At 36.1% G+C, this 27,143-nt stretch overlaps 1 protein-coding gene across 1 annotated transcript; it reads right to left on the bottom strand.

The window, feature by feature from the left end:
- Positions 1-229: 229 nt before the first annotated feature.
- slc11a2 (solute carrier family 11 member 2) lies at positions 230-27,143 on the bottom strand. Its single transcript, XM_051122974.1, has 17 exons — positions 26,961-27,143; positions 21,354-21,496; positions 20,318-20,379; positions 18,121-18,236; positions 14,284-14,403; positions 12,004-12,123; positions 10,420-10,526; positions 10,269-10,339; positions 10,115-10,182; positions 9,873-10,028; positions 7,091-7,249; positions 6,882-6,968; positions 6,048-6,167; positions 5,813-5,962; positions 5,655-5,728; positions 1,743-1,896; positions 230-1,593 (listed from the first exon to the last, which is right to left on the bottom strand). The coding sequence occupies exons 3-17, from the start codon at positions 20,352-20,354 to the stop codon at positions 1,486-1,488; spliced, it is 1,647 nt and encodes a 548-aa protein (XP_050978931.1). The 5' UTR covers positions 20,355-20,379; positions 21,354-21,496; positions 26,961-27,143; the 3' UTR covers positions 230-1,485.

Raw genomic sequence — 27,143 nt, 5'->3', positions numbered from 1 at the left:
AACCTGCTGAGCAGGTTTGCAAAACATCTAAGCATTTATAATATAAACATTACAAACTGCAATCATAAAAGTTACGTGTACATGACTGACAGGACTTTACATTATTTAACCGTGTCATGAGGCCCGTTTAACTCAAACTCAAACATGTCTCCATATGACTAGAAACAGTATCTGACTAGAGTTTCATCAAATGCACACATCAGTGTATTAACATCTCATTAAAGTCTGGTGACATTTGATGATTTTATTATTTGTCAGCAACTCACGTACAGTGTGTACAAACTCCTGTCAGGTTCATCAGCATACAAACGCATATGTTTCATGTTCATGTGTTAAAACATAAATACATCTCATTCTCAGTTTCTTCATGTTTAACAGCATGGAATGTGTTTAAAACATGCAGCAGAACAGATCACAACTATCTGCCTCATACACCAAAATAACTAACATGTTATTACCATACAAACACAAACAGTCAATCAAAATCAATTCATTGGCATTTCAAAATATGAATGAAATATTCAGATTTGGAGGGAAACGATCAATGACTTGTCACATCTCCTAATGAAGACACATCAGAATTAAGAACATGACACAAAACAAGGCACTTTGTTGTTTCTGGGCTTTAAAAAAGCTGCATCAACTGTATTGCTTGTTTCTTGCTCATAAACTGTTGTTAGTATTGTCAAAAGAAGCCAGCAAATCTGTTAACCAATTTTAGGATGCAGCCAATAATAACAGAATCTTTGAAATGAGAGGGAAAAAACAACAACAACAACAACAACAACAAAAAACTGTCAGACAAACAGCGGTTTCAGACCACTCAGATACATAAGCTGACACACATTTAATGTAGTTCTTACATTTAAAGCAGTTTGTACTGTTGCTTAAATAAAATAAATTTTAATCTTCATTTTATTTATCTTTTCTTCAGGTATTAAAACATGTTTTAGGGTGAAAAAGGCAGGTTAATATCACTACGGCTCATAAAAATACTTCATCGGCTTATTCATGGTAACAAAAGCAACTCAAACAAATCTTTAAGAACCTTAAATAACTGTTCAAATCATCTAGTCTGCCATTCATCAGCAAATGAGTCAATTCTAAGTTAGTGAATCATAAATTATGTGTTTCATTTGTACTGTTAAATTATGTTGACTTTACTGATTGTACACAGACCGTTCTGTGTACATTCTGTAAGGAATCATTTTAAACGCATATTTTCGCAGTTGTTGTAGTAAATAAGTTATTTGAGGAATACAGTAGACTTACACTTACATGAACTAAACTATCAGTTCTGCCAGACCTACAATAGTAGATCTATAAACTGTGGCAAAGCAAAGAGCCACGGCTCAGGAACTGATGCGAGGAAACAAAGAAAATAGAGACAAATATTTGGATTGTACTGTTTGTTACAGTAAGGACGTTCCTCACATTAGAAGAACAAACAAACGTTCGTCCTTTGGACGTGTTCACATGTTTGGTTCAGGAATCAAACTCTGGCTGTTCATCCACAAGAACGGCGGGTGGAAACTGAACCGAACCTCTGAAATCCAGACGAGAGAAGCCGAGAGCGATCAGACAGCGCCACACCTGAGGGGACACACACACACACACAAATCAGCCCTGAAATCACCTGATAAACACGCCCATGACAATACCACTCTGCAGCCAACATGAACACAAGCACACTGCGTAACTTGAACATGGACGTCTTTGGGTAAAACGGAAAGATGGCTCACCAGGTAGAGGACGAAGCTGAGATAGGCGATGGAGAGCAAGGCAGAGAAGACGTAGAGGATGGTGTTGTTGAGGTCCGTCACATACACCACCACAAAGTACATGTTGATGGCGCACACCATCATTATGACCAGACCTCCACCGATCTTCCACACGCTGCAAACACAAAACCGTCATCTAGCACTGATCACAGCTAGTGAATATACAACAGGACAGAATCAGTAAATACTAGGGCTGACAAATGATTAATCACGATTAATCGCATACAAAATAAAAGTTTGAGTTTGCCTAATATATGCGTGTGTACTGTGTGTAACTATTATGTATATATAACAACACACAAATTAAGAGAAATGTTATTTATGTACAAAATATTTTATTTCTACATAATATAAATTCTATAAAAATTAATCGCGATTAATTGTTTGCCAGCCCTAGTAAAACATCATTGACTGACTGTGACAGTAGCGTTTATACGTTCTATACTGCAGCACCATCTACTGGACACATGAGCTGCTTCATCAGCTTCACTCAAAACAAACCCCATGTTGTCATCATGAAAGCCTGTGAGACTCATTATGCTTAACACACTGACCTAATTAAGCAAATTAGTGTGATATATGAAGACTGCTCACACGCAGTCGTGCCGAGTAATACCACAAAGACTTCTGAGAAAAATGATGATGATAAAGTCCATAAAGTCCTGACGGTTTCATCATTGTAGGTTTACATTCATTATTTTTATTGTGGCACTTTGCTGTTCAATTATTATTATTATTATCAATATTAAAAATAGTTGAGTACATTTGTTCTGTATTCTTTGATGAACAGAAAGATCCAAAGATCAGCATTTATCTGAAATAAAAAGCTTTAACCATTCAAAAGCTTGGAGTCAGTTGTTTTTTGTTTTTGTTTTTTTTTTGGTTGTGTAGAAATTAATACTTTTATTTAGCAAGGATGCTTTAAATTGATCAAAAGTGATAATAAAGACATAAGCCAGGTTTCCATTCAAGGATTTTTGCGAAGAAATATTTAGCGCTTCAAAATGTTTACCGATACAGCTGCTGGAAATGCCATTTATTGTTAAAATTTCTCATGTGTCGACAAGTCTTTTTCAGTTTATCTTTAGCGCATAAATTCTATATTTACAGTTCAAATGTTGCAAAATTAGTTTGGAAACTCTTTTTGTCAAAAAAAAAGTGGCTTTAATGCAAATAAATGTGGAGTCACATGACTGAATTAGCATATAGGCAGCGTCCGTGTTCATGCCGTTGCTCACGTTAAACCACCATTTCTCTGTAGTTCAAAAGCGCAATAAATCAGATTAATTTTATTAAATTGTAAAATTATTTTATATATGGCAAGAAAAGACCTTTCAAGCATACATACCTTAATTTTTTTCCTTTAGTAGATTGCACATTAAAACGTAGCCAATTCATTTTTTGTTTCTGCTTGTTATCTTATATTTTCATTTTTTTGTTCTCAGTACTGATCTATTGTTAAACTTAAAGGATTTGTTGTGGAGTGAAGGGAAGTAAAAGAGCATGGTTTTTCAACATGTTTGGCTGACTGTATTTTATTATTACAATGAACGGGCTGCGTTGTCAAGTTATTAGTAATGCTTAACTGCGTGCCAGTTAATTAGTCCTTGGAAAACGAATGTAGTATTTTTAATGGGTCACAGCCACATAATTTAATTAATGGGTAATAATGGTTTAAAGGAGAACTTCACTTCCAGAACAACAATTTACAGATAATGTACTCACCCCCTTGTCATCTAAGAGGTTCATGTCTTTCTTTCTTCAGCCGTAAAGAAATTATGTTTTTTGAGGAAAACATTTCAGGATTTTTCTCCATATAATGGACTGATATGGTGCCCCGAGTTTGAACTTCCAAATTGGAAGACAAGCATTTGAGATTAAAAAGTATTTAAATAGTATTTTTTAATGAAAATAAAATAAATAATCGTTTTGCTAGATAAGACTCTTCTTCCTCAGCTGGGATTGCTTACAACCACATTTGGGATCGTTTGAAGCCGCATTTAAACTGCATTTTGCAAGTTCAAACTCGGGGCACCATATCAGTCCATTATATGAAGAAAAATGAAATGTTTTCCTCAAAACACACAATTTATTTACGACTGAAGAAAGAAAGACATGAACATCTTGGATGACAAGGAGGTGAGTACATTATCTGTAAATTGTTGTTCTGGAAGTGGACTTCTCCTTTAACGGCCTCAGTTGTCGGTTAGGAGAGATAAAATAACCAAAATGAACATTCCTATTTCTATTACAATCTAGTAAAAGTTCATCAGAAAACAAAAAATAGCAAAAAAGTGGATGGAAACTTGGTTATAATGTTACAAAAGATTTCCATTTCAGATAAATGCTGTTCTTCTGAGCATTCTATTCGCCAAAGAAACCTGAAAAAAATTCTTCAATCTGAAAAACAAAAAAAACTTCTTACTTATCAAGAAAGTTTGCTCTTTCAAACTAAAACGACGATTAATTTTCTTTTTTAATTTTAAGGGATTTGTATTTGCATATACTTTCTTTTTCTTTTTTTGTTTTTATACTGTTTATTAAAAAAAAAAATCTGAAAAATAGATTTGTGAAACCACTCCGAAATCCTGATCTGAAACAAATGATTCGCGATCCACGCTCTAAAGTCCCGAACTGATTCAAATTATTTGCGAACCTGCACCAAAGTCTTGATCGGAATCAAATGATTGTGAACCCGCTTCTAAAGTTCTGATCTGAATCAAATGATTCACAAACCCGCTCCGAAGTTCTGATCTGAATCAAATGATTCACAATACGCAAACCGATTGGAGCACTTTCAAAGAGTAAATCAATCTGCGATGCAATGATTTAACTGATTTGAAAAACTCAGTTCAGTTGAAGTCCCAAACTGAATCAAATGATTTGCAAACCTGCACCAAAGTCTTGATCTGAATCAAATGATTTGTGAACCCACTTCGAAGTTCTGATCTGAATCAAATGATTCGCAAACCTGCACCGAAGTCTCGATCTGAATTAAATGAATTACAAACCCGCTCCGAAGTTCCAATCTAAATCAAATGATTTGCAATCTGCGCTCCGAAGTTCTGATCGGAATTAAATAATTTGTGAACCTGCACCGAAGTCTCGATCTGAATCAATAGATTCACAAACCCGCTCCCAAGTTCAGATCTAAATCAAATAATTCACGATACATGCTCCAAAGTTACGATCTGAATCAAATGATTTGCGATATACGAAGTTCCAATCTAAATCAAACAATTTGCAAACCTGCTCCAAACTCCCAATCTAAATCAAATGACTAGCCACACGCAATCTGAAGTCCCGATCTGAATCTAATGATTCATGAAACGCAATCCGATTGGAGTGCTTTCAAACAGTAAATCAATTTGTGACGCAATGGTTTAACGGATTTAGAGTTCAGAAAAATTCAGTTTCACCCATCACTATGTCCTTTTTAGAATAGTTACAAGCAATGTCAAAATTAAAAAAAAAATAATCGGCTCTTTTAATTTTATCTGTTTTTTGGCTAGTGAATCGCTTGAAACAAATGGTCGAAGCCACAAGTTTGAATCAATCTGTGTGGTTCCAGCATAAATGGCTTAGTTGATTCAGATATCCGTTTACACAACATTGTCAGTACTACTACTAGCTTAGCTCACTAGTTTTATGTTTTATTCATTTTTTTTACTAGTTTTATTTTGTTTTTTAACTGAGAATAAGCACTTTGCACCTTGTAAAAGTGATTTTGAACTTTTCAATCATCAATCATCTGTTTTCTTTCCCAACACAAATACTAGCCAAACATGATAAACTCTACCAAGGTTTAGCAGAGGAGGCATTCCTCCTCACAGTATTCTAGCTGCTAAGAGTTGTATGGACTTTTATACTCACAGTCCGTTGGCAAAATCATTCATTAGTGATGTCAGGCTGGTGAATGTCAATATGGGGATCAGAGCAAACGGCAGCTGTTCAACACAAAGAGCATGAGATCAGAAGATCTGCTGGAGTTCAGCAGCACCTCAACGGCGTCATACGTGACACAAGTGTACCTGCATGCTCTGCAGCACGTTCAGGAAGTCGTTCATGCCAGTGAGATGTTGGACATCCTCAAAGACTGCTACCAGGAGAGTGGGAAATATGGCGATGGAGCGCGTCAACAACACACGAGCGAAGCGGGACCAACGCAGGTTTAGGAAACCCTGGAAGAGCCAGAGTGGGACAGGTTTCAAACATGCCCAAATATCATGCTATTCCTTGAACCAAACTTTCTGGAAATCCACATACCTCCATCACAAACTGACCCGAGTAGGTTCCTGTCATGGTTGAACTCTGTCCAGCAGCGAGGATCCCAATGGCCCAAATATAGAGTGCAGCCGGGCCAAAAAAACAGCCCAAAACTACGCCCTTCAAGCACACACACAAAAAAAGTTTTATTCATTCACAAGCACACAAAGTTCATATTTAATTGAATATAACATAGCTGTGATGATTTTAATCAAGTGGTTTAAAAGCCAAAAGCTGAATTAATGAATATAAAAATTTGACCAACAGGTGGCGCCGTTACCAAACTCATTGGATACATACAGTATTTATGTATCTGGGAGATGCTTTTATCCATAGTGAAGTACACTGTTATTAAGGTACACATATTTTCATCAGTTCAAGGAATATTTTTATAGATTCCCTGGGAATCGAACCCATGACCTTTGTGTTGCTAGCGCCATAATCTACAGATTGAGCTACATGCTCAAGAGTCATTTTGGTGTCTGAATAAATAAAAAAATCTGTCTGCAATAAAAAAAAAAAATAAAAAATTCAAAAAGCTTTTGAGAGCTTTCTGAAATCACGACAAATTTTAATGAAAATATGACAAATTTTTAACAACGTACAAAACAATGAAATGGCAGACAAGCAATATGGAAACTTGGAAATATTGCAAGATATCCTGTTGGATTGACATCATATCTGATTGGCTAAAGAGGATGATTAAAAAAGCACTGGTGAATCAAAACATCCACATACATCCCAGATGAGCCACGAGACTGTATTTTGTGATGTCAATGTGGTTATCATATTTAATAAAAATATTCATTGTGAAATGATTCCCCTTTGTCATACCCCTTTGTAGATGTCAACCTCCAGTGTGTTGTTGTCGGCTGGAAAGAGATCACTGTGAGGACTTCCCGTTTCATTACACTGCTGACTCTGAACAGAAAATATCAATGGAGCGCTTAGATAAACCGCAGTTGTATATTTATACATTAACTCAAAAATGAAACTAACTAAAATATCCCACTAAAAAAGGAAGCAGAAACAACAGTGCTCACCACTTCCATGTTAGTCCTGCCATAAAAGGCCTCTGCAAAGACGGCCACCACAAAAACATTGATGAGGAATGAGACAAAGAGAGCAATCGAGGACTCGATAAAGTAGTATTTGTTGGCCTCCTTCACCTCCTTCTTGTTAGCTCGGTTTATGTCTCGTGACTGAAGTGAAGAAAAAACACAGATTAAACATCAGACAGACTGACTGTGTGAAGGAACCTATTAAAACGCAGTTATATTAGCCTAAAATTCTAGATATGAGGGCAAAAAAATAAGCCACTTATATTTATACCATATGATATAGTTTCGCAATAACACACCAGCAAGAATGCTGGTTTTCCCCAATATCTGCACCATTGCAAATGTGTTATTGATTCATACAAGAGTTCAATAAACAAGAGGTTAATACTGTTTGCATACAAAAAGTTGCAAACAAAGGCACAGCAGTGTTTCGTTACTGAATTCGTTACTGAATGACAGAAACTGGCTTCGTTTCTGAATGAATCAGTGTTTGAACAAATTGGCTGAATGAATGACTGAATGACTCGTCACCACCTACTGATGCTTTTAATTTCACAGCATCGTTCAATTTTTTTTAATTTCCTGTTTCAGTATTCTCTTTTTTAAACCTATTAATGCTAATTTAAAACCCATTAATCTCACAGCATAATTTATAGAATTCTAACTGAAAACACTGTTATGCCACATTATTACATGGCTCTGTGGAATACTCGATTCTGATTGGTCAGTCACCACTTTCCGAGATTTGTTACCTGATAACAACCAGTGTTGGGCATGTTACTTTAAAAAAAGTAATTTGTTATAGCTACTAGTTACTTCTCACAAATACTAACTAAGCTAGTAACTGAGACATTATTATAAAAGTAACTAATTACCAGGGAAAGTAACTACTGTGTTTTTTTTTTTTTTTTTTTTTTTTTTTTTTAAATTCAAACGTCAAATAACTTAAGATGTCCCCAATATTACATTTTTAGTTTACTTACCAGATATATAAAGCTTCATGGCACAGTTTTTTTTTTTAAATATCTGAATGTACACTTGGCATCAGTCAGTCAAGCATTATAATATGACATTATGATAATTTTGCATTAAATTTCAGTAATTAGAACTTTAGAATAACCATGTATGAATGCATATTTGTCATATTGACAGAACTTAGGACTGGTGGTGGCGCTTAAGATATTGTTTGTAATTTAGTGATTTCTATAAAAAAAAGGGGGGGGTGGGGGACTAAAAACAATACTAAAAAGATAAAACTACTACAAATTTTACTACTAATATAAATGTAAAACGCACTAAGGATTAATGAGCTGCTGGGTTCATGAATATTAATCATGTTGTCTGCATTCGCTCAAACTGATTTGCTGAAATCAAAACAGGGGCGATAATAGGTAAGTGCCAGTCAATGAGATTGCCGTTTGCGTATTGGTTCCCCCTACTACTGGAGAAACTGTTCTTAAAAGCTGAAGAATTCCAAAGGAACTCCATTTTTTTGACAGGAAAATACAGCAAAGAATATCGTTTACATGTAGCGTGTCAATTCTGCATGGTATATAAGACTCTCTGTATCTTTCTTTGCATGCGTGTGAGACAAAGCGACGGTGCCTTCACACTAGAGTGTACAGATTGTCAAATTTAGGTATGCTGCACATCCATTTAGATGAACTGAAAAATAAAATTATAAGAATATTATAATAAATCATAGTAAAGCCACATTTTATTGTCAGTAACAGTAACTGTGTTGTAACGGAGGAAACTGTAATTTGTTCGATTACTTGTTACTGAAAAAAAATAACGCTGTTAGTAATGCCGTTATTCCCATCACTGATAACAACCGGTAAAAACTAAAAACACAAGCTCATCTGGGTAACTGCAGTTGGCAATGTTCCCTTGCCTTGTGTTTGGTTGGCTAATAAAATGTTGAAACTCAAATTAAATATATCATCCTGGTATCGCGGAACCGCACTTTCTTGTTTCATACAAATGCAGCTGCTGCTATTTTGTGACGACTGTAATGGATAGTTAGATAACTAACAAACTGGTAACATTTTAAAATAGTTTTTAAAATAGTTCTTAAATCAACGCCTTTTATCGGCATGATTATTCATGTGGTGAAATGCCGTCTAGTTTGAACTTGCCAATTGCTAGCAAATGCTTTCTTCAAGGAAGCTTTGTGTTCAAATCTTTGTGTACAAAGCTCAAGTCAATATTTCATGTTTAATTATTTCGTTTTGTGGCAAGTAGCCGCGTAATAAGCAGGATAACATACATCTAGCCGACTGTTTTTGCAAAATAAAGCCCTTCAGTTATATACAACAGCCCTCTGATTCACGTCAGGCTGCTGACAAATTTGTCTGGCTTTATTCTGCGATAACAACTGGCTGGACATATATTATCTATTACTTAGCCTTAAAGGTTTGTTTAATAAATTCTATGTTGAATATTTCTTTCTAAAGCTATGTTTTTCAATGTCTTTTCAATGCTTCAATGCAATTCTCATCTAACACAATAATTATCTTTTTGGGGAGGTTATTTCTTAGCCCAAATTGATGTGCAATTAATTGATGTAATTAACTAATCAGCTCAAATTGATAATCAGTTAACTATATTTAAAACTGCAATTGCTTGACATCCCTAGTAATTTATTTAACTGGTTCACACTCCAGTTAACCTCAGTGTTTGATCCTGGAATGGAATATTTACACTAAACTATGGCTTCTTCTAGTTATATGTGTGATGTGACTATCCAGGTGTGTTGACTGACCTTGACAAGAGCAGAATGCAGATAGATGTTATGAGGCATTATAACGGCTCCCACAATCCCGACAGCCTGTTCCAGCTGTGTGGGTCCACAGCCGCTGCAGTACGGCACAAACATGCCCTTCAGCACCTCACCCTGGTTTGGAGCCACACGCACGTACTGCAGACAACCAGAACAAAATGACACGTCACACACCCTGTGCTTCAACATTCGTCTACTAAGAACATGCTGCAGCTTTACTGAACCTCAAAACCGAAGCTGAGAGCCATGATGGTGATGAGGAACCCAAAGAACGCCTCCAGCTTCCTCAGACCTGAAGAAAACCAGACCAGACATTTGGATTAGAGCCATGATACGAGCTGTTGTGATCATTCTCATGCTCCTTCAGTGCTGACGTACCGTACTTGTCCAAAAACAGGAACACAAAAGTGTCAATGATGGTTATCAACACTCCAGCCCACAGAGGAATCCTGCAGAAGAACATCAACCATGAACAAGATGAACTTTACAGCTGAAGCACGCATTAAGTGAGTCAGAGATGACGACGTACCTGCCGACCGACAGCAGATTGAGGGCGATGGCACAGCCGATGACCTCCTGCATGTCAGAGCCGATGATAGCCAGCTCTACCATCAGCCACAGGATGATACGTGGCACCTGCACACCACAGCAACACCAAACATGTCATAACACAGCACCTTCAGTTACAAATACACACACCAACTTCTCCATGCGGCTCTCAGCCTTCAAAAAGCAGGAGACATGTGCCGGTATTTGGTAATATGATGTATCGTGGTAATGAACATGCCTGACATTGTTGTGAGAACTTTAAAAAGCTGTGAGAAAATCTTATTACAAATTATTTTAATTTTTAGGATTCTTTTTCATAAACCAGTTGAGTTTAACAACACTGCATTAGTGCTGTGTAAAGAACAAGAAGCATTGGACAATGAGACTCCGATTACACCTGCAAACAAAACGGACTGACTGCTCTTCTTTCTGTTTCTGGTGAAAGAGAAGAAAGCAAGTCAAACAGTATTAACTTGATTTCAAGCATCAATTTTGGTGCTTATCAAATGCAATTTTTGCATTTTAATCTGGACTAAAACATGTCAGATAAGACATCTGCTCTGATTCTTTATTATTGCTCTTTATAGTTGCGTTCATTTGCATTTTAATCTGCTTTAAACATTTTTTTACTCTGAAATGCAATAAAACAATACACAAAATGTACACTAACAGTCAAAAGTTTGGAATAATTAAGATAAGAAGTTTCTTTTGCTCACCAAAGCTGCATTTACTTCATCAAAAATACAGTAAAACTGAAATAACATTACAATTTGAAATGTGAATATATAGTAAAATGTAACTGATTCCTGTGAACAAGCTGAATTTTCAGCATCATTACTCCAGTCTTTAGTGTCACATAATCCTTCAGAAATCATTCTAATTATACTTTTATTCATCAAGGATACATTAAATTGATCAAAAGTGACAGTAAAGACATTTATAATATTACAAAAGATTTCCATTTCAAATAAATACTGTTCTTTTAAACTTTCTATTCATCAAAGAATCCAGAACAACAAAATGGTTTCCACAACTGCTCAACTGTTTTCAACAAGATAATAATCAGAAATGTTTCTTGAGCGGCAAATCAGCATATTAGAATGATTTCTGAAGGATCATGTGATCCACACTTAATTGTAACAATAATTGTAACAATAATTTCACAATACTACTGTTTTTATTGTATTCTTTAAAAAACTTGGTTACACTTTATTCATTTTAGTACTAAATAATATGTATTAACTACAAGTACTTAATATATGGTTAAGGTTATGACTAGGGTTTGGCTTAGGGTTACTTGTATTTAATTATGCATAATTAATTGTTATCACAATAGTAAGTATAACGTGTAAGGTGTAACACCTTAAAATAAAGTGTTACCAAAATCTTAATTATTCCAAACTTTTGAATAGTAATTTGTAAAATGTGTAAAATGAATGTAAAGGTTATTCTTGTTATATAAATAAAGGTTACTGGTTATTATTAACAACAGTTAAACTGTCAAATGCCCAGACAGCAGAAGATCATGCATTCTCCAGTGTGTCAATCTGGTTCATGAGCTCACCGTTGGGTAATGGCGGTTGCAGACCTCAGCCAGATGCATCCCTGTCACGACTCCGAGTCGAGCGGCCAGCCGCTGCAGCAGGAGCCCGATGATGGTGGCGCCCAGCAGAACCCATAGCAGCTACGGGACAAACACACACAAGGAACAGCACACTGAGTCTCCAAATCACATACGGACTCACACATGTCCTCATGCCCACAGGACCACAAGACACATCTCTGGAAAAACTCATTTTCATACCCCATTTACATATATTTGTTTTTGTTTTAAGCACAAGACATAATTTTACATTTGCACGTTTGGATATTTGTATCGGATAACAAAAACACATTTAATGTCATGACTATGACTTAAAAACTATTTGTTCTGATTTAAGTTTTTTTCAGACCTGCAGAAACACTGTGATTTTTACCATATTGGCACTGATTAAAGTGTGTATATCTCTCCCAAACACGCATTTCAGTAGTTTTGACTAGTGTTTATTGGTCTGCACTAGTGTTGCACGATATACCGGCACTTAAAAAGTATCACAATACCCTGCTTTTAAAAACGCCACGATTCCGCATTCTACTAGTACCGGTACTTTAAGAATGCATTTTAAAAAGAGCCGTATTTCTGCGTGTCTGTGTTAGTGAATGGCGCAGACGCGCAGTTTTGTTTACTCCACACATACGCGAGAAGCTTGCGTGTTTTCAGCCTCTGCCGCCTCAATATACGAGTACATGAACACATGAACATAATCTCTAGAACTGCTCTGAGAGTTACTTCATGAGCATTTTACCATTTCTTTTGCAGAAAACTATCATCATATAATGAAGACCCTAAAGGTCTTCACAGCAACCTGTCAAAAAAGTTCGGTCAGTCAGAAATATATTAATTATATTAATATATATATATATATATATATATATATATTTTTTTTTTTTTTTTTAGTGTAACCATTAAAGTAAAAAATTCTAGAAAAATTAAAACAGATTTCATAGGACCTACTTTATTTCATCTGTGTCTTTGTTTTATTGTAGTTGTCCTTTAGTTTGTTGCTTGCATCTAGGTTCTTATTAATAACAAAGATAAAATAACAAAAAATGACTATGTCATGATATACTTTTCCATTTCTTGACATGACATTGTTAGATTTAGATGGTAAATATAATATATTATGTTGGGTGTCCATCTTAGAGATAATCACCATGTTTAGAATGAAACCGTCATATTTAAAAACATGATATCATGTAATACAATATAATTTGCTGTTACTACTGTAAACCTATATTCAATTACTATGGAATCGCCTTCAATGCTCCTTCAATTCTCCATCAATTTCAGAATCTTTACATTTTAAAATGATTTTGTTTCTGTATTTTTAAATGTTTTATATTAACATATTTTAATGACAGTATATTTACTGAACAAAAATAATTTTTTTTTTTACCCCACCATATGTGGGGTAAAAGGCCCCCCCTTGCCACCTCATATATTAACATGATTTTTAAACAAAATGAACGACTTGTATGATTTATTTTCACACAAAATCTGTTGCTCCATAAATGTTCAATACAAACATATATATTTTTCTGCAATCATACACTTTGGGCGCAGTGAAAAACAGAGTTTTTATTAGGGTGTGCATTTAGCCCCGTTGTACCCTACATTATGAGCATTGTTGTAGTCAGTAATAATTTATAAAAATAATTTAATTAAAAAGATAAGTGCTTAATATTTAAGTTAGGAGCAATTATTTGACCGCATGTGTGTCACCTCTACTGGGAAAAAAAAAAAAAAATTCACCAAAAGTCAATGCAAACTCATTTTTAAAGAAGTATTACATGCATATTACATGCATTTCCAATTTGTTTTGTCTGTACTGTTGAAATATGAAATGATTTATGTTTACAACATTTATTCATAAAGTCACATTATGCTGAAGGTTGACATTCTACCAGTTCTCTTTTTTAAATTGAACCCATGACTTTTAGTGTTGCTACATGAAAAGGGGGAATCTCATCATTTGGCAACAGACTCTGCTTTTTTTTAGTTCACAATCCAAAGGACTAAAAGCATTGTTAAAGGAGCCATTCAGAAGCAGATTCATTAAAAGGAATCAGCAATGGCAGCAGAATCATTTGATTCTTTATCATTTCCATCCGCAGCTGAGCCTGTGATAAGCATATCGTCACATACAAACTGTGTAAATGAAATCAGCAACATTAGAAAAGACCATAGTGTTGCTCAGATGTAAGACACAAGAGTGCAGATACTGTACATAAAATCTGTACTGACCTTGAAACCAGCTTTAGCCCCAGACTGAAGATCTGACTCTATGTTCCCAGGGTCCAGATATGCGATGCTCATCAGAAAACCCGGGCCAGTGAAGGCCCATAGTTTACGAAAGCTGAACAGCTACAAAGAGGAAGCGCAATCCGTATAAACACATGTTCCTTTAGAGTGATCCTCTAGCATTCATAGGGTTGGGTATCGTTAGAACATCATCAATTCCGATTCCGCTTACTGATTCAGATTCTTTTTGATTCCAATGTGAATAAAGGATGATATAAAGCATATTTATTCGGTTTCTTTTTTTGCTAAACATTTAGTTGCAGCTGAATACCATAAACAAAAATTAACAGGCTACATAAAAACAAGATTCACTTAAGAGCTGTTTGCAAAATAGAGCTGCGTGATTCTGGATAAATTGGGTTGTTTTTGTTGTTTTAAATGGAAGTTGTACTTCTCTTTGATTCTGAAGAATAAAAACATTAGACAACTAAACAAATATCACATGTAGGCCTAATTTATAATTAAATGATTCAGTGATTCACTTAAGATTTACTTGGTTCATTACTGGATGAATCAGTGTTTTTAAATGAATGTAGTGATGGGTCGTTCTTGAACGATTCGTTCATTTTGAAGAAATCTTTAATGTGACTTGGGACAAACAAGTCGTCTCGGGGAGTGATTCGTTCAGTCGTGCATGCACAACATCATATTAGGTTCTGTACTGAAATTAGTTCACCTGTTTCGAATCTTAGGATTTTTGGAGTCGTTGGTTCATCTTATGGGGCTGTCACGTGATGAACGAACGACTCGAACTCGAAGACTCGAGAGACAAACTAATCAATTCAGAAAAGAGGTGAGGTGAGCTAATCATAGACTAAAGATCCAGGTAAACAATGAATTAATCTTTTCTGTTTCTTATAGCATTATAGTTTTGTCTTGTTCGTAGTGTGATCAACGTTTGAGTAAGCAGTAGATGTGTTAGGGAGGTAACACGTAACATTGTAATTATATTTTGCTAAAATTAACAAAATGACTCGAACATCCCATTACAAAATGAATGATCAAAGACAAATACATTATTAACAGCCCCTTTTCGCTATCTACTGGCATAACAACGTATTTGATAAATCTTTAACATTATATGGAATGTCAAATTAACTTACAAATGGATGATTTACTCTATTTTGATCTCTACCGTACATATCAGAGTTTACATCCAGACTATGAACTTTTATCCCAGTCCTTTTGTGATTATTTCAATGTTTGTAACACAGAAACAATGAACTGTGTGGTTGAAAAGACTGTGAAACATACATGACAGTGGCTCGCTTTAGGTCAGCGGCTGCACGAACACAGATTTGAATGTTCAAATCACACTGGTCGTACGCTGCACGGAAGAAAGGTTGAGGAATCAAACAGATGAATCATTGTAATTTAGGAACAGAATCACGTTGGTATTTATCACGTTGGTATTTAAATTGTGTTTGTGATCTTTAACGATCTGTTAAATTAAAATGCTTTGTCATATTGGTGGTGACACCTCTATTGCAACGTGTTTAGCTTCTCACAAATATTATAGACTACTTTGCTTTTTCGACTTCTGATCACAAGTGTAGCCATACTTAGATTAGCGAGCAAGGTCTTGGCAGATCTCTAGCTTGGGTCCTCACAGATGAAAAAAAAAAAAAAGAACGGCATACAGGAATCGATAGGCAGAATCGACATTTTATTTCACAAGAAGTATCCGATTCCTGACCTTAAGTATCCGATTCTGGAATCGAAATTGATTTTCGATACCCAACCTTAAGCATTCACATTCATCTCAACAGCAGCTGCTTGTCTGGAAGTACAGGATCTGAAATCTAGACTCTTTGCTCATGGCACCCCAAAATGTTTTTAAGCTGGAAGATGTCATGTGTGGAAGGAAAATGTGGTCATTTTATCTCCTGAGCTGTGAGGTCACAAAAGCTGTTAAGCTTGAGTGCAAAGAGGTTTGGGTCCTGCTCTTGGTGCTTTCACTTCTCTACTATCCTGATATAGGCAAAAGTCTCATTGAACATTGAAATTTACATCTGTATCCTCTGAAGGTCACATAAGCGGGATGTCAGCATTGTTTTCGGAACATTTTCCATTTGTTTATTTTTTTTCCACATGTCTCTTCCTCATTTAATCTGGAGGAAATGAATCATCTTGTTTTTGAACTAATTCACAAGTCACAATCAAATACAACACTTTGTTTTCTTATGCATCAGCATTCACACACGTGACTGATAACAACTGTTACTCGTAAAACTGCACTGCCATAATCTACTGCGCTACTTTACAGTCAATCACGTTTATTTCCTGTCAAATTCCTGAATATGATGAAAGGTCATTTAATATGGCAAGATGCCTGCAGAATGTGTTTGATAATTAAATCATGGACTTGTCTTAAAGTAATGTGAAAGTAAACAGATGGCCAAACAGTGCAATACTGCTGCAGCACTCTCTAGTTTTGCTGCTGTCACACTTCCATGAGTCTGTCTACACTGGAACTGTCAAAGTGGACGTCATGTCATCATACTCTTTTGAAGTAGTTCACCCAAAAATTATCATTTGCTGTAAAATGTCCATTCAAGATGTAGATGAGTTTGTTTCTTCATCAAATTTGGAGAAATTTAGCATTCAATCACTTACTCACTAATGGATCCTCTGCAGTGAATGGGTGCCGTCAGAATGAGAGTCTAAACAACTGGTGCTTGATGTTTGCATATTTCTCTCCTGATTCCAAAGAGTTTACTTTTTCACTAGAGGAAGCCATATTATGGATTATAGACTTGTTTAAAGTTAAAAAATGTCTTGTCGCAAACACTCAGCTTTTGGCTTCACAAGATGTTAAAGGATGGACTGGAGTTGTGTGGATTATTTTAATGTTTTTATCAGCTTTTTGGACTCTCATTCTGACGGCACCCATTCACTGCAGAGAATCCACTGATGAGCAAGTGATAGAATGTAATATTTCTCAAAATCTGATGAAGAAACAAACTCATCTACATCTTGACTTGAGGTTGAGCAAATTTAGAGCAAATTTTCAGTTTTGGGTGAACTCTACCTTTCAGCATGGAATCATCTGGATGTTTAGTGTTGAAGCAAAATGAGTGAACAACTAAGTATCCAATTGATGTTTTATGGTCACTGATGTATTACTAGCTTATTATATAATAACAGTTTGATTTATTTGTGTATACGATGGGAAATAAAAGATCATTTAAAGGGATAGCTCACCCAAAAATGAAAATCCTGTCATCAATTATTCACCCTCATGTTGTTTCAAAACCATAAGACCTTCATTCATCTTCAGAACACAAATGAAGAAGAAGATATTTTTGATGGAATCTGAGATCTTTTTTTGACTATGCATAGACAGCAATGCAACTACCACATTCAAGGCCCAAAAAGGTAGTATGGACATCATTAAAGTCCACGTGAAATCAGTGGTTCAACCGTGATTTTAGGATGCTACGAGAATACTTTGATGCGTGTTGAATGCCCATGATGTCACACGGACTATTTTAACAATGTCCTTACTACTTTGCTGTCTATGCAGGGTCAGAAAGCTCTCAGATTGAATTAAAAATATCTTCATCTTCATTTGTGTTTGAAGATGAATAAAGGTCTTACAGGTTTGGAATTAATGACAGAATTTTTAGTTTTGGGTGAAGTATCCCTTTAAATTAAATCACAAGCTGGTTTTGATACTAAAAAAAATAAATAAACATTTTAAATTATAAACGGAGCAAATGTTGGTAGTATTGCTGAATGAAATGAGAGCATCAGACTTGTTCAGTCATTCTGCTGTACCTTTGTTACGTCTTCTTCAGGGATGGGAACCTTCTCCTCGAAGTATGTGGAGATAGGCTCTGGCTGCGGGCCAGGAGACGCAGGGCTGTAGAGGTCATGCTCCTGTGGGCTGTCCTCTGAAACAAAATACGCATCACCTTCATCACCTGCACTTCAGCCACCATTGCAACACACAACACTAAGCTAGAGAGGTTTCGCAAGAGTGTGAGTTGCAGGGCAGCAGTTCAGGGTTACAGAACAATATGACGGAGAAACACTCACGCTTCAGTCACATGAGCCTACATCATCCTATATCGCTGCAGAAGTACCGACCCAGTGTTTACAAAGTGAAAATACAAAGACAGTCAAACGCCCTTTACAAAAAAAAAGGTAAAACAGCGATGTAGGACGATTTTGAATTTGGAGGAGAAAATGACATGGGAGTTTTTCGACATACCCTAACTGTATTGACCCGGATTACACAGAGTATGCACGCGCATCGCAGAGCTAGACAAGATGAACATTTAAGGTTAAAAAGTATAGAAAATTTATGAAATGATAGATTTGCTAGATAAGGAGATAATTCCTGAAATGTTTTCTTCAAAAAACAATTTCTTTACGACTGAAGAAAGAAAGGCATGAACATTTTGGATGACAATGGGGTGAGTACATTATCTGTAAATTTTTGTTCCTGAAGTGAACTTCTCCTTTAACAATGCACTTCATTATACTCATTTATGAATGGGAGATATCAGATCTCCTTTTAATATAACAACAGTCGACATTTACATCCATGACTGACATTACTTTCAAACCCAAAAGTGCCCAGGATCTGATCTTTTTTTTTTAGGGCTGTGTGGAACCAGCAGAGCCAAACTGAGTCAGTGAGTTCAACAGAGAATGACACATCATAAACATGTATAGGTCATCATGACCATATTAAAATGCGAGGAAATGACAGCAGTAAACTTCAAGATGACTTCCTCTGAGTGTTACAACAGCCAATCATGAAAGCACTTTTACACACACAAGCACTTTCAACATTTAATTACTGTCTGACAGGAATGAGAAAAAAAATGCATGATCTACTAGTCAGTGTTTAAAGGAAAAGTCCACTTCCAGAACAACAATTTACAAATAATGTACTCACCCCCTTGTCATCCAAGATGTTCATGCCTTTCTTTCTTCAGTTGTAAAGAAATCATGTTTTTTGAAGAAAACATTTCAGAATTTTTCTCCATATAATTGACTGGTATGGTGCCCTAAATTTGAACTTTCAAAATGCAGTTTAAATGCGGCTTCAAACAATCCCATATGCGGTTGTAAACGATCCCAGCCGAGGAAGAAGGGTCTTATCCAGCGAAACGATTGATTATTTTCATTAAAAAAATAAATAAATACTATTTAAATACTTTTTAATCTCAAACACTTGTCTTGTTTTGCTCTCCCTGAACTCTGTGTATTCTGGCTCAAGACAGTTAGGGTATGTCGAAAAACTTGTATCATATTTTCTCCCTCAACTTCAAAAATCATTTCAAAATCATCCTACATCGCTGCAGAAGTACCGACCCAGTCTTTGCAATGTGAACATGCAAAGACCATCAAACATCCTTAACAAAAAAGGTTAAACAGCGATATAGGACGATTTTGAAATTGAGGGTTTCGACATACCCTAACCAGCCAGAATACACAGAGTTCAGGGAGAGCAAGACAAGACGAGCATTGGACATTAAAAAGTATTTAAATTGTATTATTTTTATGAAAATAACCGATCGTTTTGCTAGACAAGACCCTTCTTCCTTGGCTGGGGTCATTTACAACCGCATCTGGGATTGTCTGCTACATTTAAACTGCATTTTAGAGGTTCAAACTCGGGGCACCATATCAGTCCATTATATGGAGAAAAATGCTAAAATGTTTTCCTCAAAAAACACAATTCCTTTACGACTGAAGAAAGAAAGACATGAACATCGTGGATGATAAGGGGGTAAGTACATTATCTGTAAATTGTTGTTCTGGAAATTGCTATACTGGCCACTGGCCACCTGCTCTCTAAAATATCGGCCATCAAAAAATATGGATTGTAGTAAATCTGTAGTAAAGAGTCAAGAGTCACTAAAACTGGTCATTTTGGATAAGAGCCTTAGAAACTCACCATGACCCATGATCATACGTAAAGAAAGAAGGCACGTATAATGTGATATAATGCGTGTCTAACCTTCCAGCACTGCGTCCCCATCCCGTTCAGTCTTCATGAGCTCCACGAGTGTCTCTGTGAGTCTGAAAATCAGAAAACAGAAAGATGAGCAGAGATCACCAATGGAAAACATGCTTACAGACTGTTAACTAGTCAGCAGTTTTATACAACATAAATAAACCAATAGGCGTTAGATATGCCAAAAAAAAAAAATGTGCACCTACTAAGTCCACTAACAAATGTACTTACCTATTTTTGAACATTCTCTGTGCATTTGATTATTTATTACAGTCCCAGTTTCATTGTTTCAGTGTCATACAGCATTTGCACTACTGCAGGTTTACTTTTTCATTACTCATTCAGGTTAATTACTTCTCTGTTTATCCTTTATAAATTTTAATGCACATTTGTTGAGCAGGCAAAATATACATTTCACTGCAGGTTGTATTCTTTACGTAATAAAAAATCCTAAATCTTGAAGATTAAAAATGCTTGACTACTTCATGAATCAGATGCATTTGACAAGATAAATATTAATTTTTATTCATGATTTTTATGATAAATCCTTACAGTAAAGACATTTATTAATGCATTAACTAACAATGATCAACATATTTTTACAGCATTGATAAATCTTTGTTAATGTTAGTTATTATAAATACAACTGAGCATTGTTTGTTAGCTCACACCGTATGTTGGAAGTAACATTAAGATTAATAAATGCTGTATGATAATAAATGCACACTTGAAATAAAAAATAAGTTTAATGTTTAATTTTAAACTATATTTTCCTGGTGCAAACTAATGAAATCTCAATAATAAACATCCAGACGTGTTTTAGGTGCACCTTAAGCAATAATTAAAGCATTAACTGAAAGTCATTTGACATAAACACAGCCATTCAGAGGAAACCTCATACGATCAGACCACACATGTTGCTGCTAAGGACAAATGGATAGAAAACAGCAAAGAAAGGCGAAAATCTACACCTACATGCAGCCGCATGAATGGTCATTTTTATATAAGCTGTATGTATGTAAAAGCAAAGTCTACTTACAGCCAAACCCAAGAGAAAAACCACTAATCCAAAGCGAGACGAAGACTGGCACTGCGGTTCCAAGTGTACGCTTTCATTCAACTGATCTATAGTGTAGGATTGTGGGAAACTGAGGAAGTACTTGTGACCTCGGCTGCTTTAATCTGTGAAAAGCAGCAAGAAACATCTCTGATAAGTCTAACGGCACAGCACACGCCCAGATTCACATTCACACACACACACACACACACACACACACACACTCACACAGCCAATAACTTAAGACAGTACATCCGGCCTTCAGTCTGGGAATAACTTTCTCTAATAAAATCTGACATTATAGTCCAGTTTTATAGGAAAAGGAACATAAGGTATATTTTTATTTTACAATGATCATGTAAATGAACACCTCAGGGAAGGTAAATGAGTTTGCAGTGATAAAAACATCACAATAATCCACAGCACTGCAGTCCATCAATTAATATCTTGTGGAGCCAAAAGCTGCATGTTTATAAGAAATCTTCCATTAAGACATTTTTAACTTCCAACCATTGGTTCCAGCTAAAATATGAGTCTATAATCCATAATAACACTTTCTCCACTGAAAACATCCATTTCTTGCCGTCACATCAAAATCCACCCACATATTTGGTTGGGAATGTTTTGACTTGTAAACGGTGCTCAATCTTTGCAGATTTCTCTCCTGATTCAGACCAGACATCTTTTTCACAGGAGGAAGTGTTATTATGGATTTTAGCCAGAAGCAATGGTTTGAAACGGTTTGTTTGTACCATTCCACTTGCAGTATTTCTCACAGCAAGTGCCATGGCGGATGCCCAAATCCAATAATAATTTTATAATTAATACAGTCTTTGTGTCACAGTTTTGTGTTGTTTGGACTTCAAATAAGCGGTTTGTTAATAAAGATAACGCCTATTTAAAAATTTGCTTTGACGGAAATTTGCTATTTAGTTTTGGCTGAGGGCATAGTCTCATAACTTTATATTTTAATACAACCTTAATGCTGTATCACAGAGCTGCCTTCGTACTTCTGACTGAAATTCTTAGCAGCTTTTTATGATGTTGTTTATTCAATAAATATTATTTTATATACAGTCATGTGAAAAAGTTAGGACACCCTATTGAACTTCAAGGTTTTGTGTATCAGGACATAATAAAAAATGATCTGGTCCTTGGCAGGTCTTAAAATTTGGAAAATAAATCCTCAGATAAACATCATCACATGACATATCACACTGTGTCATTATTTATTTAACAAAAATACAGCCAAAAGGGAAAGGCCATGTGTGACAAAGTTAGGACACACTATGAGTCAATTGCCTGTAGATCCACTTTTAGCAGCGCTAACTTGAAGCATTCATTTTCTGTGTGACTTTATCAGTCTCTCACATCGCTCTGGAGGAATTTGGACCGCTCTTCTTTTTAGCGTTGCTCCAGTTTATTGAGGTTTGTGGGCATTTGCTTATGCGCAGCTCTCAACACAGCATTTGAGTCAGGATGAGCTCTGGACTTTGACTGGGCTATTGCTACACCTTGATTCTTTTCTTTTCAGCCATTCTGTTGTAGATTTGCTGGTGTGCTTGGGATCATTGTCCTGCTGCATGACCCAATTTGGCCCAACTTTAGATGTCGGACAGATGCCCTCGCATTTGACTCTAGAATACTTTGATATACAGAGGAGTTCATGGCCAGCTCAATGAATGTGAGGTGCCCAGGTCCTGTGGCTACAAAACAAGCCCAAAATGATCAGCCCCCCTCCAGCATGCTTGTCTTTTGGTATGAGGTGTCTGTGCTGATATGCTCTAATGGTTTTCACCAAACTTGGCGCTGTGCATTATGGCCAAACATCTCCACTTCTTATTCTAGAAGACTTGTGTTTTGTTCAGATGCAACTTTGCAGACCTAAACTGTGCTGCAATGTTTTTTTTTTTTTTTAGACAGAAGAGGCTTTCTTCTGCCAAGCCTTCCAAACATGCCATTTCTGTCCCATATTTTTCTAATCGTATTGTCATGAACTTTATCATTTAACATGTTAACTGAGGCCTGTAGAGTCTGAGGTGTAGTTCCTGGGTTGTCTGCCATTTCTCTGAGCTTTACACAGTCTGATCTTGGGGTGAATTTTCTGGGACGTCCACTCCTGGAAGGAGAGGTGACTGTTTTAAATGTCTTCTACTTGTGAATAAACTTCAAATTGTTTGAAAATGGCCGTATTACTCTTCTTAGATTAATGGCAGCAACAATTGCTTCTCTAAGATGATTGCTGATGTCTTACCTCCTTGGCATTGTTAACACACACCTGAAGGCTCCAGACCAGCAAACTGCCAAAGCTTATGCTTTTATAGAGGTGCTCAGACTTGCTGATGATCAGTTAATCAAAGGTATTTGATTAGCAGTGCTTGACTGTTATTTATTCTCTTAATTCCATTGTTAACAGTAAGTGTGTCCTAACTTTGTCACACATGGCTTTTCCATTTTGGCTTTATTTTTGTTCAGTAAATAATGACACGGCGCAATTTATCATGTGTTGTTGTTCATCTGAGGTTTTATTTTTGAAATTTTAAGACTAGCCAGGGACCATTTTTTTTTTAATGATGTCCTGATACGGAAAACCATGCAATTCAATAGGGTGTCCTAACTTTTTCACATGACTGTAAATAATAGTTCTATTTAATAACAGCATTTGGTATTGAGAAACGGTGTGTTCACGATGGTGATTTTAGTTAAATTGTTATTAGGGATGCAACAATACAGTTAGTCCACGTTCAATACGCATCTCAGTTTTACGTTTGGTTCTGATATCTTGCCACTTCTGTGTGTTTTTTATTTTGCAACAAATTAACAAAATACTCCAGTACACCTCTGTACACTGGAAAAAGCGTGGTTTAGTATATGTCTGCTTAATTTTTCTTTTGAGAGAGGTATTATTTTTTCATTCATGCTGGACGCCAGAGGGTGCACTCACGCAGAAAATCCACATATGCGTCAAAGAAGTATCACTGTGACATTCCGTTCCAGCTTCTCTAATAATATGGATAAAGGCATCGCTATTGCTGTAACTGAATAAAAACAATATATAACATCGAACGTTTTGAATGATGAAATGTAAGGACAATAAACACTCGTCTGAAATAATATATGGTTTATCTGTGTTCTTCGAGCCATCTCGTGTATTTTCATAAGCCATTGCTAATCGACATACATAGAACATAAGTAGAATTTATTGTCTGCCTCATTCTGTGATAAGAATCCACATCATATCACATAAGGAAGTTATTTCAAACACTCGACTGATGTTGTGAACTAAAAACAATAACTTTTGTTTTTATAACTCTTTTGTAGGACAACAGGTTTAGAAAGGCTTATCAATGCATGTCATTACAATGGAAGATGCTCTGCGTGTGTTGCTTTTTCAAATATAATCGGGGGAAGCGTTTTTCCTCATTTCAGCACGTAAAAATTGCAGGCACACATGCAGCAAATTCAGAGAGAAATAAAACAAGGAAGTTATTTAAACGCAAAACCGAAAAACCACAATTCACAAGTGCGTACTGAACCGTGGATGTCGTACCGAATGGTTCTATACTATATTGAGAATTGTGATATCTCTAATTGTTATGTCATTAAAAGGCAAGAGTCAGCAGTAAAGACTTTTATATTGAAAGAGACTGAAACGCAGCTGTAAACATGGAAGTTATTTTCTCATCAACACCTTGTAAGATGCACCAACAAATGCACTGAGCAGCGCGGTCATGGTAAATCACCCTTAACAGATAAAAGGATAGTACGACAAAGATATCGCTTTCCTCAGTGGACATTCAAACTAATGTTTTATTGTGAATATGAGATTGAGCTGAAGAATGAATGCTGTATCAGATGCAGGTAATCACACTCGCACAGTCCATTTCTCTCTCATAATCCTCTATAAAATACAGTAAGCTTTTAATAAAGTAACATAATAAGCTTTCGAAAAAGCAACTCAACGTCCCTTCGTTACTAGTAAAAGTGACGTTTTCAAATTAGTAATGGAGGTCTGGGCGCAGCTATTAAACTGCTACCTTGAGATTTGAATCTGTGGTGAAAGGAAGCAGTTCTGCATACAATTTTTTTTTTTTTTTTTACAAATTTTAAGACACTCTGTGGTTGTTTTTTATTTGTTTACACACTTGTGCTGTTGAGCTGTTGTCAGGGTTGCCAGGTTTTCAAAACAAAACCCACCCAACTGCTACTCTGTAAACCGCGGACTTGGCAACACTGGCTGTTGTATAAATGCAATATCACAAAGCTACTCATTGTATTGCCCATTTATATCTGACTGCAGGTGGGTTTGCTTTATGTACACTGTAAAAGATTTTACAAGTCAAAGCCCAACTAAAGTACCAATGTTACAAGACATTCAGTTCTCATAATTTAATTGAGCCAACTGAAAAATGGCAATACAGCAAATCAACATGCAATTTTGAATTTTGACTTCTAAAATCTTTTACTGTGTATACTTAGAAAGAATCTCAGACGTATGAGCCAAATGCTCAGAATGAACGAGGAATGAATGAAAGTATCGCCAGCAGTGTCTTTGCTTTAATTTCTGAATAAGTCCTAAGCACAGATGACATACAATATATATTTGTCCATCTGTGTCTTATGCTCCAAACACTACAGTGTCATGGGAAAAAAAAAATCTCCAAAACTTGCATCCCAAGAGAACCTGATACCATTGAAAACAAAGCTGGACTTGACCAGACTTGTCTTCAGTGACTCTGGTGAGGTGATGAGGGATCTGTAACTCTCTGGTCAACAGCGTCAAACCTAAACCATATAAAGCTGCAGATAGGAAGATCAATCAAACAGATTTAGTTTTTCATAAATTACACAATCACAGCAGCACTGCATTACAGTGCAGGAGAAGGAAGAGAAATGACAGATCGCCACGGGAGCTTAAGTGAATCATTTGAAGGAAGTGTTGCTCCGGGAACTTTTATTGAGCAACTGAAATAAAACTCCAGACTGTGCCAATTTAATGTGCATTTATAAATCAACAACCACGCTAATAAGCTCTTCTCTGCCAATGTGCACTAGACAAATACAGTAAAATTACAGTAAACACTGAAAGACCATACATTTTTAATTTCACCTATAACTACAAACACTACAAACTTCCCTCATCTTACGTGTGCAAGTCAAATTTCATTCTCAACATAACCTGCTTTTCTTGTTTCATGTTTGCTTAAACAAAACACCCTTGGTTTAGATTTCATCGTCATTTCTGCTGAATCATATTTTTTTACACAGTAAAAAGCAAAGCTGTGCTGTTCAATGTAATCGCTTCTTGTTTTCTGTAATCAGTTAGAGAAATGAAAATGCGCTGTCAATACTGTCTGCCTTGAATTACCTCAAACTTATCACATATTTCATTTCTCCTCCATGTCACATAGCTTCATTTCTTCACGTTACGTCACTGCAGCGCTTTACAATGACATTTCACTCGCGGATAGTCGATCTGTCATATGAAAACCTAACACATCTTGATGTTTCCACTGATGTGCCGGTGAACTTGCTGACTTGCTGCACCGAACACTGAATCAACACTTTCACTCACATTCACACAGTCACCTGAGGATGAAAATGAAGTCGCGTCGGCCTGATGAAGATCCTCCCTTAATGTAAACCCAACGGGATGAAGAGCTTCAAAGAGTTGAAGAACAGTGAGCTGAAGATCTGCATCTACTTTAATCTCCAACCATGAGGACGGAGAAGGTGACAGTGAAGCACACAACAGCAGCGACACATTTCATA

Source organism: Labeo rohita, chromosome 11, assembly GCF_022985175.1.
Source record: "Labeo rohita strain BAU-BD-2019 chromosome 11, IGBB_LRoh.1.0, whole genome shotgun sequence".
Classification (NCBI taxonomy): Eukaryota; Metazoa; Chordata; class Actinopteri; order Cypriniformes; family Cyprinidae; genus Labeo; species Labeo rohita.
This window is presented reverse-complemented; position numbering and strand designations above follow the sequence as displayed.

What these genes read in the sequence shown, in the direction of transcription:
- slc11a2 (XM_051122974.1), bottom strand. Translation starts at nt 20,354, where the DNA reads ATGAAGACTGAACGGGATGGGGACGCAGTGCTGGAAG. An exon ending in CGGGTCAGTTTGTGATGGAG is followed by an intron (nt 5,963 to 6,047) that starts GTATGTGGATTT and finishes TGGCTCTTCCAG; the next exon opens with GGTTTCCTAAACCTGCGTTG. An exon ending in AATGATTTTGCCAACGGACT is followed by an intron (nt 1,897 to 5,654) that starts GTGAGTATAAAA and finishes TTGTGTTTGCAG; the next exon opens with CGTGTGGAAGATCGGTGGAG.